At 44.6% G+C, this 10,866-nt stretch overlaps 1 protein-coding gene across 2 annotated transcripts; it reads left to right on the top strand.

Moving 5' to 3' along the window:
* The first annotated feature begins 8,091 nt into the window (after positions 1–8,091).
* On the top strand, positions 8,092–9,642 carry LOC123090566 (transcription initiation factor TFIID subunit 1). Of its 2 annotated transcripts, none has more exons than XR_006442466.1 (3): positions 8,092–8,486; positions 9,001–9,202; positions 9,297–9,642. XR_006442466.1 is itself a non-coding variant. In XM_044511883.1 (3 exons), exons 1-2 carry the CDS (start codon positions 8,259–8,261, stop codon positions 9,142–9,144), a joined length of 372 nt encoding a protein of 123 aa, XP_044367818.1. In that variant the 5' UTR covers positions 8,092–8,258; the 3' UTR covers positions 9,145–9,176; positions 9,297–9,642. The 2 variants fall into 2 exon arrangements, 1 of the variants encoding a protein (XP_044367818.1); XM_044511883.1 differs by having other exon boundaries at positions 9,001–9,176.
* The last annotated feature ends 1,224 nt before the right edge of the window (positions 9,643–10,866 follow it).

Consider the following 10,866-nt stretch of genomic DNA (forward strand, 5'->3'; position numbering starts at 1 on the left):
GTGGCCCATTAACTCTTCCGGGGGGGTCCGCTAACCCTCTGGCACTCCGGTCTTCTCCGAAATCACCCGGAACACTTCCGGTGTCCGAATATAGTCGTCCAATATATCAATCTTTATGTCTCGACCATTTCGAGACTCCTCGTCATGTCCGTGATCACATCTGGGACTCCGAACAAACTTCGGTACATCAAAACTTATAAACTCATAATAAAACTGTCATCGTAACGTTAAGCGTGCGGACCCTACGGGTTCGAGAACTATGTAGACATGACCTAGAACTATTCTCGGTCAATAACCAATAGTGGAACCTGGATGTTCATATTGGTTCCTACATATTCTACGAAGATCTTTATCGGTCAAACCGCATAGCAACATACGTTGTTCCCTTTGTCATCGGTATGTTACTTGCCCGAGATTCGATCGTCGGTATCCAATACCTAGTTCAATCTCGTTACCGGCAAGTCTCTTTACTCGTTCCGTAATACATCATTTCATAACTAACTCATTAGTTACAATGCTTGCAAGGCTTAAGTGATGAGTATTACCGAGAGGGCCCAGAGATACCTCTCCGACAATCGGAGTGACAAAACCTAATCTCGAATTATGCCAACTCAACATGTACCTTTGGAGACACCTGTAGAGCACCTTTATAATCACCCAGTTACGTTGTGACGTTTGGTAGCACACAAAGTGTTCCTCCGGTAAACGGGAGTTGCACAATCTCATAGTTGTAGGAACTTTGTATAAGTCATGAAGAAAGCAATAGCAACATACTAAACGATCAAGTGCTAAGCTAACGGAATGGGTCAAGTCAATCACATCATTCTCCTAATGATGTGATCCCATTAATCAAATGACAACACATGTCTATGGTTAGGAAACATAACCATCTTTGATCAATGAGCTAGTCAAGTAGAGGCATACTAGTGACACTATGTTTGTCTATGTATTCACACATGTATCATGTTTCCGGTTAATACAATTCTAGCATGAATAATAAACATTTATCATGATATGAGGAAATAAATAATAACTTTATTATTGCCTCTAGGGCATATTTCCTTCAGTCTCCCACTTGCACTAGAGTCAATAATCTTAGATTACATAGTAATGATTCTAACACCCATGGAGTCTTGGTGCTGATCATGTTTTGCTCGTGAGAGAGGCTTAGTCAACGGGTCTGCAACATTCAGATCCGTATGTATCTTGCAAATCTCTATGTCTCCCACTTGGACTTGGTCCCGAATGGAATTGAAGCGTCTCTTGATGTGCTTGGTCCTCTTGTGAAATCTGGATTCCTTTGCCAAGGCAATTGCACCAGTATTGTCACAGAAGATCTTCATTGGTCCCGATGCACTAGGTATAACACCTAGATCGGAAATGAACTCCTTCATCCAGACTCCTTCATTTGCTGCTTCCGAAGCAGCTATGTACTCCGCTTCACATGTAGATCCCGCCACGACGCTTTGTTTAGAACTGCACCAACTTACAGCTCCACCGTTTAATAAAAATACGTATCCGGTTTGCGATTTAGAATCGTCCGGATCAGTGTCAAAGCTTGCATCGACGTAACCATTTACGACTAGCTCTTTGTCACCTCCATATACGAGAAACATATCCTTAGTCCTTTTCAGGTATTTCAGGATGTTCTTGACCGCTGTCCAGTGACCCACTCCTGGATTACTTTGGTACCTCCCTGCCAAACTAATAGCAAGGCACACATCAGGTCTGGTACACAACATTGCATACATGATAGAGCCTATGGCTGAAGCATAGGGAACTCCTTTCATTTTCTCTCTATCTTCTGCAGTGGTCGGGCATTGAGTCTGACTCAACTTTATACCTTGTAATACAGGCAAGAACCCTTTCTTCGCCTGATCCATATTGAACCTTTTCAACACTTTATCAAGGTACGTGCATTGTGAAAGTCCAATCAAGCGTCTTGATCTATCTCTATAGATCTTAATGCCCAATATGTAAGCAGCTTCACCGAGGTCTTTCATTGAAAAACTTTTATTCAAGTATCCTTTTATGCTATTCAGAAATTCTATATCATTTCCAATCAACAATATGTCATCCACATATAATATTAGAAATGCTACAGAGCTCCCACTCACTTTCTTGTAAATACAGGCTTCTCCAAAAGTCTGTATAAAACCATATGCTTTGATCACACTATCAAAGCGTTTATTCCAACTCCGAGAGGCTTGCACCAGACCATAGATTGATCGCTGGAGCTTGCACACTTTGTTAGCTCCCTTAGGATCGACAAAACCTTCCGGTTGCATCATATACAACTCTTCTTCCAGAAATCCATTCAGAAATGCAGTTTTGACATCCATCTGCCAAATTTCATAATCATAAAATGCGGCAATCGCTAACATGATTCGGACAGACTTAAGCATCGCTACGGGTGAGAAAGTCTCATCGTAGTCAACCCCTTGAACTTGTCGAAAACCTTTCGCAACAAGTCGAGCTTTATAGACAGTTACATTACCGTCAGCGTCAGTCTTCTTCTTAAAGATCCATTTATTCTCAATGGCTTGCCGATCATCGGGCAAGTCAACCAAAGTCCATACTTTGTTCTCATACATGGATCCCATCTCAGATTTCATGGCTTCTAGCCATTTTGCGGAATCTGGGCTCATCATCGCTTCCTCATAGTTCGTAGGTTCATCATGGTCAAGTAACATGACTTCCAGAATAGGATTACCGTACCACTCTGGTGCAGATTTTATTCTGGTAGACCTACGAGGTTCAGTAGAAACTTGATCTGAAGTTTCATGATCAATATCATTATCTTCCTCACTAATTGGTGTAGATGTCACAGGAACTGATTTCTGTGATGAACTACTTTCCAATAAGGGAGCAGACATAGTTATCTCATCAAGTTCTACTTTCCTCCCACTCACTTCTTTCGAGAGAAACTCTTTTTCTAGAAAGGATCCATTCTTAGCAACGAATGTCTTGCCTTCGGATCTGTGATAGAAGGTGTACCCAACAGTCTCTTTTGGGTATCCTATGAAGACACATTTCTCCGATTTGGGTTCGAGCTTATCTGGTTGAAGTTTCTTCACATAAGCATCGCAGCCCCAAACTTTAAGAAACGACAACTTTGGTTTCTTGCCAAACCACAGTTCATAAGGCGTCGTCTCAACGGATTTTGATGGTGCCCTATTCAATGTGAATGCAGCCGTCTCTAAAGCATAACCCCAAAACGATAGCGGTAAATCAGTAAGAGACATCATAGATCGCACCATATCTAGTAAAGTACGATTACGACGTTCGGACACACCATTTCGTTGTGGTGTTCCGGGTGGCGTGAGTTGCGAAACTATTCCGCATTGTTTCAAATGTAAACCAAACTCGTAACTCAAATATTCTCCTCCATGATCAGATCGTAGAAACTTAATTTTCTTGTTACGATGATTTTCCACTTCACTCTGAAATTCTTTGAACTTTTCAAATGTTTCAGACTTGTGTTTCATTAAGTAGATATACCCATATCTGCTCAAATCATCTGTGAAGGTGAGAAAATAACGATATCCGCCACGAGCTTCAATATTCATCGGTCCACATACATCTGTATGTATGATTTCCAACAAATCTGTTGCTCTCTCCATAGTACCGGAGAACGGTGTTTTAGTCATCTTGCCCATGAGGCACGGTTCGCAAGTACCAAGTGATTCATAATCAAGTGATTCCAAAAGTCCATCAGTATGGAGTTTCTTCATGCGCTTTACACCGATATGACCTAAACGGCAGTGCCACAAATAAGTTGCACTATCATTATCAACTCTGCATCTTTTGGCTTCGACATTATGAATATGTGTATCACTACTATCGAGATTCAATAAAAATAGACCACTCTTCAAGGGTGCATGACCATAAAAGATATTACTCATATAAATAGAACAACCATTATTCTCTGATTTAAATGAATAACCGTCTCGCATCAAACAAGATCCAGATATAATGTTCATGCTCAACGCTGGCACCAAATAACAATTATTCAGGTCTAAAACTAATCCCGAAGGTAGATGTAGAGGTAGCGTGCCGACCGCGATCACATCGACTTTGGAACCGTTTCCCACGCGCATCGTCACCTCGTCCTTGGCCAGTGCTCGCTTATTCCGTAGTCCCTGTTTCGAGTTGCAAATATTAGCAACAGAACCAGTATCAAATACCCAGGTGCTACTACGAGCTCTAGTTAGGTACACATCAATAACATGTATATCACATATACCTTTGTTCACTTTGCCATCCTTCTTATCCGCCAAATACTTGGGGCAGTTCCGCTTCCAGTGACCAGTTTGCTTGCAGTAGAAGCACTCAGTTTCAGGCTTAGGTCCAGACTTGGGTTTCTTCTCTTGAGCAGCAACTTGCTTGCTGTTCTTCTTGAAGTTCCCCTTCTTCTTCCCTTTGCCCTTTTTCTTGAAACTAGTGGTCTTGTTGACCATCAACACTTGATGCTCCTTCTTGATTTCTACCTCCGCAGCCTTTAGCATTGCGAAGAGCTCGGGAATTGTCTTGTTCATCCCTTGCATATTATAGTTCATCACGAAGCTCTTGTAGCTTGGTGGCAGTGATTGGAGAATTCTGTCAATGACGCTATCATCCGGAAGATTAACTCCCAGTTGAATCAAGTGATTATTATACCCAGACATTTTGAGTATATGCTCACTGACAGAACTATTCTCCTCCATCTTGCAGCTGTAGAACTTATTGGAGACTTCATATCTCTCAATCCGGGCATTTGCTTGAAATATTAACTTCAACTCCTGGAACATCTCATATGCTCCATGACGTTCAAAACGTCGTTGAAGACCCGGTTCTAAGCCGTAAAGCATGGCACACTGAACTATAGAGTAGTCATCAGCTTTGCTCTGCCAGACGTTCACAACATCTGGCGTTGCTCCTGCAGCAGGCCTGGCACCCAGCGGTGCTTCCAGGACGTAATTCTTCTGTGCAGCAATGAGGATAATCCTCAAGTTACGGACCCAGTCCGTGTAATTGCTACCATCATCTTTCAACTTTGCTTTCTCAAGGAACGCATTAAAATTCAACGGAACAACAGCACGAGCCATCTATCTACAACAAACATAGACAAGCAAAATACTATCAGGTACTAAGTTCATGATAAATTTAAGTTCAATTAATCATATTACTTAAGAACTCCCACTTAGATAGATATCTCTCTAGTCATCTAAGTGATTACGTGATCCAAATCAACTAAACCATAACCGATCATCACGTGAGATGGAGTAGTTTTCAATGGTGAACATCACTATGTTGATCATATCTACTATATGATTCACGCTCGACCTTTCGGTCTCTGTGTTCCGAGGCCATATCTGCATATGCTAGGCTCGTCAAGTATAACCTGAATATTCTGCGTGTGCAAAACTGGCTTGCACCCGTTGTAGATGGACGTAGAGCTTATCACACCCGATCATCACGTGGTGTCTGGGCACGACGAACTTTGGCAACGGTGCATATTCAGGGAGAACACTTCTTGATAATTTTTAGTGAGAGATCATCTTAAAATGCTACCGTCAATCAAAGCAAGATAAGATGCATAAAGGATAAACATCACATGCAATCAATATAAGTGATATGATATGGCCATCATCATCTTGTGCTTGTGATCTCCATCTCCGAAGCACCGTCGTGATCACCATCGTCACCGGCGCGACACCTTGATCTCCATCGTAGCATCGTTGTCGTTTACGCCATCTATTGCTTCTACGACTATCGCTACCGCTTAGTGATAAAGTAAAGCAATTACAGGGCGTTTGCATTTCATACAATAAAGCGACAACCATATGGCTCCTGCCAGTTGCCGATAACTTCGGTTACAAAACATGATCATCTCATACAATAAATATAGCATCACGTCTTGACCATATCACATCACAACATGCCCTGCAAAAACAAGTTAGACGTCCTCTACTTTGTTGTTGCAAGTTTTACGTGGCTGCTACGGGCTTAGCAAGAACCGTTCTTACCTACGCATCAAAACCACAACGATAGTTCGTCAAGTTAGTGCTGTTTTAACCTTCGCAAGGACCGGGCGTAGCCACACTCGGTTCAACTAAACTTGGAGAAACTGACACCCGCCAGCCACCTGTGTGCAAAGCACGTCGGTAGAACCAGTCTCGCGTAAGCGTACGCGTAATGTCGGTCCGGGCCGCTTCATCCAACAATACCGACGAACCAAAGTATGACATGCTGGTAAGCAGTATGACTTGTATCGCCCACAACACACTTGTGTTCTACTCGTGCATATAACATCAACGCATAAAACCTGGCTCTGATGCCACTGTTAGGGAACGTAGTAATTTCAAAAAAATTCCTACGCACACGCAAGATCATGGTGATGGCATAGCAACAAGAGGGGAGAGTGTTGTCTACATACCCTCGTAGACCATTAAGCGGAAGCGTTATGACAACGCGGTTGATGTAGTCGTACGTCTTCACGATCCGACCGATCGAAGCACCGAACGTACGGCACCTCCGTGTTCAGCACACGTCCAGCTCGATGATGTTCCCCGGGCTCCAATCCAGCAAAGCGTCAGGGATGAGTTCCGTCAGCACGACGGCATGGTGACGATGATGATGTTCTACCGGCGCAGGGCTTCGCCTAAACTCCGCTACGATATAACCGAGGTGGAATATGGTGGAGGGGGCACCGCACACGGCTAAGGAACGATCCGTAGATCAACTTGTGTGTCTCTAGGGGGCCCCCCCCCCCCCCCGCCCTCGTATATAAAGGAGCAAGGGGGAGGCCGGCCGGCCCTTGTGGGCGCGCCAAGGAGGAGGAGTCCTCCTCCTAGTAGGAGTAGGATTCCCCCTTTCCTACTCCTACTAGGAGGGGGAAAGGAAGGGGGAGAGGGGAAAGGAAAGAGGGGGGCGCCGCCCCCCCTCCTAGTCCAATTCGGACCAGAGGGAGAGGGGGCGCGCGGCCCACCCTGGCCGCCCCTCTCTCTTTCCACTAAGGCCCATGTGGCCCATTAACTCTCCCGGGGGGGTTCCGGTAACCCTCCGGCACTCCGGTTTTCTCTGAAATCACCCGGAACACTTCCGGTGTCCAAATATAGTCGTCCAATATATCAATCCTTATGTCTCGACCATTTCGAGACTCCTCGTCATGTCCGTGATCACATCCGGGACTCCGAACAAACTTCGGTACATCAAAACTTATAAACTCATAATAAAACTGTCATCGTAACGTTAAGCGTGCGGACCCTACGGGTTCGAGAACTATGTAGACATGACCTAGAACTATTCTCGGTCAATAACCAATAGTGGAACCTGGATGTTCATATTGGTTCCTACATATTCTACGAAGATCTTTATCGGTCAAACCGCATAACAACATACGTTGTTCCCTTTGTCATCGGTATGTTACTTGCCCGAGATTCGATCGCCGGTATCCAATACCTAGTTCAATCTCGTTACCGGCAAGTCTCTTTACTCGTTCCGTAATACATCATTTCGTAACTAACTCATTAGTTACAATGCTTGCAAGGCTTAAGTGATGAGTATTACCGAGAGGGCCCAGAGATACCTCTCCGACAATCGGAGTGACAAAACCTAATCTCGAATTATGCCAACTCAACATGTACCTTTGGAGACACCTGTAGAGCACCTTTATAATCACCCAGTTACGTTGTGACGTTTGGTAGCACACAAAGTGTTCCTTTGGTAAACGGGAGTTGCACAATCTCATAGTTGTAGGAACTTTGTATAAGTCATGAAGAAAGCAATAGCAACATACTAAACGATCAAGTGCTAAGCTAACGGAATGGGTCAAGTCAATCACATCATTCTCCTAATGATGTGATCCCATTAATCAAATGACAACACATGTCTATGGTTAGGAAACATAATCATCTTTGATCAATGAGCTAGTCAAGTAGAGGCATACTAGTGACACTATGTTTGTCTATGTATTCACACATGTATCATGTTTCCGGTTAATACAATTCTAGCATGAATAATAAACATTTATCATGATAAGAAGAAATAAATAATAACTTTATTATTGCCTCTAGGGCATATTTCCTTCAGGCTGAACATGGGATCCACACGTCAGCCTCTGCACTTCTTCCTCGCCCTCAAGCGCTGGCAGGAGAGAAAAACTGTGCGTCCGCATCTGACCGGCGCACCTCCGCGATCTCCCTCCACCTCCGCGATCTCCCTCCACCTCTTCTCTCTGTGCTGCAACATACAAGCAGCAGTGGCCACAACCAGGCATGGGGACGGAGGAACAGCTGCAGCCACGCATGGGCGCGAGCAACGGCAGAGGCCACATCCACGCATTTGGGCGCGAGCAGGAGCACCGGCCACGCACGGGCACGCGAGCTGCCGTCTGCTCCAGAGCACGGACGCACCGCAACAGGGGCAGGGGCGCGAGCAGCGGCAGCGTCCACGCGGCCACTGGAGCATCCTCGCACCCTCCTACCTCGCCGCCCAGATCCCACGTGAGGGCTACCTCCTCTCCCACTCTTTCCCCCTTGCCCGTGACGTCCCGGGCGCCATGGCCGAGAGCACGGGCTCGAGCTCTGCCCAGCGCCCCGATTACCCTGGGGTGCCCTGGTCTGGTGCCGCCCCACTACGCGACCTCCATCTCTTGGCCGCGGCACCTCGCACACGCTCGCCCAAGCGCATTCCTGCACCGCTGCCGGCGGCGTTGCGCTCCTGTCACCGGCGAGCTAGGCGGCCGATGGGATGCCTGCTAGGTGTTCGTTCAAATTACTCAAAGACGCAGATGAAGGGTTGACCGTGTGACCTAACATCCATCTCCTCGCTCTGTTTGGCTCATGCCACGTTGACCTGACAATGCGGCCTACCTGTCAGATTCGGCGTCAAACGGCTCTAATCGATCGACCAACATTTTTTTGAAAACTGTCAGCATAATGGCGGTGGCTTTTTGAAAAAAAATGGAATGATGGTTTTCTGAATTAGGGTCATCAATTATGATGATTTTTTTTGCAGTTTACTTCACATGGGCGGTGGCAACGACGAGCACAAGAAGGCAAGTCGTCCGGCGACCACAAGGAGAAGAAGGACAAGAAGCACGGCGAGGGCCACAAGGACGGCAATAGCCACAACAACAACAGCAACAGCGACAACAACTGAGCGAGCTTCGGCCGCGCTCCGGCAGCGTGCGGGTACGAATGGTGGTCACCGTCATCATGTGTGTGTCAACTTTTCCTTTTCTCCTTCTCCTCTATGTTTGCGTCCTTCAATTCTTGTTGGATCTAACTCTTCTTTTTAATTTGGTTTTGCAGTGCAGGTGAGGTGAAGGCTTGGGTGAATTTGAGCGTGTAGTAGCTTATGTATGTAATGCGTGACATGTCTCATGGATCTTGTGATGTAATAACCGGTTGCATTGCACTGCATGGTGCTTGTAATAATAAGGTTATGGAATCATGTTGGTATTGATGTATCTCCATTGGTAGTTTGGTATCACCATATTTTTCAACCTTTTTGTGTATGTATGTGGTGTCTCTGTTCATCTCTGGATCTCTCGGCCAGAGCTTGATTAACGGCTGGGATCATTTAGGAATGGTTATTGGTGTTCTGTTTTTTCCTCTTTTCAGCTTCAGAACCTGTGTGGCGCTCTGTTTTCTTTCAGAGTTTTGGTTTGCAATTTTCCTCCGTTTTTTGATTCTGGATTTGGGCCCCATATTAAATTTAGGAATGCAAAAATCAAAGTTGTTCCTCACAAGAGCCAACTACCAGTCCACCACACAGTCTTCCTCTCTATTTACTGAACACATATCACATCACATTTATAATGATCCCCCATGTTATCATCAAAAAGATGATTTAGACCCATGCTAGATAAGCTATACTAATTAAATTTAGCCCCTTGTCATTGCGGGCTAATAAGGTGCTAGCTGGAGATGCCAGGAGGTGCCAGGTGTCCTGATTGTTCTCCAAAACTAAATATTCATGATAGTTTATCCCTCTACGACAGCACTTCATCCTCTTCTGAATGAACATCTTCCAGCGTATAGTCTTAAGTTGTCTTATGCATAAGAAAAGGGTTAATTCCTGAGGCCTCTCGTTTCTAGATAGTGTAATTAATGCATTGAGCATTAGATGAGAAGATGCTAGAAAATGAGAAAGTATCCCATTCGATTCAATGCTAGCTACTCCAGTAATTGAAGCGGATCAAGGAAAGGGAGAGGATATTATATATACATGAGAGGAGAGGCTGCTTTTGTGAAGATAACTAGTGTAGAATTGAACATGGTGGGTGGAATTCTGATTTCATATATGTCATAGCTGCATAACCATGTGAGTTTTCAAAAGGCTATGGGTCAAGACAAATGAAAGATAGCCACGGTTGGACAAGAATGCCATGTAATTTGATGACCTCGATTTTATAAAGATGAATGTTAGTCACAGGAAGAGATAGGAAAGATGAGATGAAGGCTCTTTTTAAAGAACCTCTGAGACTTAGTACCACACTAGATGGAATATAATATACAACTAAATCTAAATCATCGGTTGATGGAGGGTTAGGCTCTCTTTTGCTGAAAAAGAATTTTGGGGATTGTTTAGTGCTTACTATGCTTGTCACATGGTGATCGGGGCTAATTTTCGTCTAATCAAAATCATGTTGGTGAAATAGAGTTTTTAACTAAAGTGTATAATTTCAAAAGTTAGCATTGACATTTCCCGCGTGGCAAAATACATGATCGATAATCATAGAAGAATCGAATGGCTTCATTTTAGGTGATCATCTCCACTCCACTCCCCCATCTCACTCGCGTGTTGCTTCATTCCCATCCACGTCCTCGCTGCCACGTTGCTTCCATTGAAACTCATGCATTACAAAACCGCTAGTGC

The sequence above is a fragment of the Triticum aestivum genome, chromosome 4B (genome assembly GCF_018294505.1).
Source record: "Triticum aestivum cultivar Chinese Spring chromosome 4B, IWGSC CS RefSeq v2.1, whole genome shotgun sequence".
Classification (NCBI taxonomy): Eukaryota; Viridiplantae; Streptophyta; class Magnoliopsida; order Poales; family Poaceae; genus Triticum; species Triticum aestivum.

Bases quoted from the DNA above. Each gene is read 5' to 3' on its own strand.
- LOC123090566 (XM_044511883.1), top strand. From the start codon at position 8,259: ATGGGGACGGAGGAACAGCTGCAGCCACGCATGGGCGCGAGCAACGGC. The intron at 8,487-9,000 runs GTGAGGGCTACC...TTTTTTTTGCAG, and splicing joins CCTCGCCGCCCAGATCCCAC to TTTACTTCACATGGGCGGTG.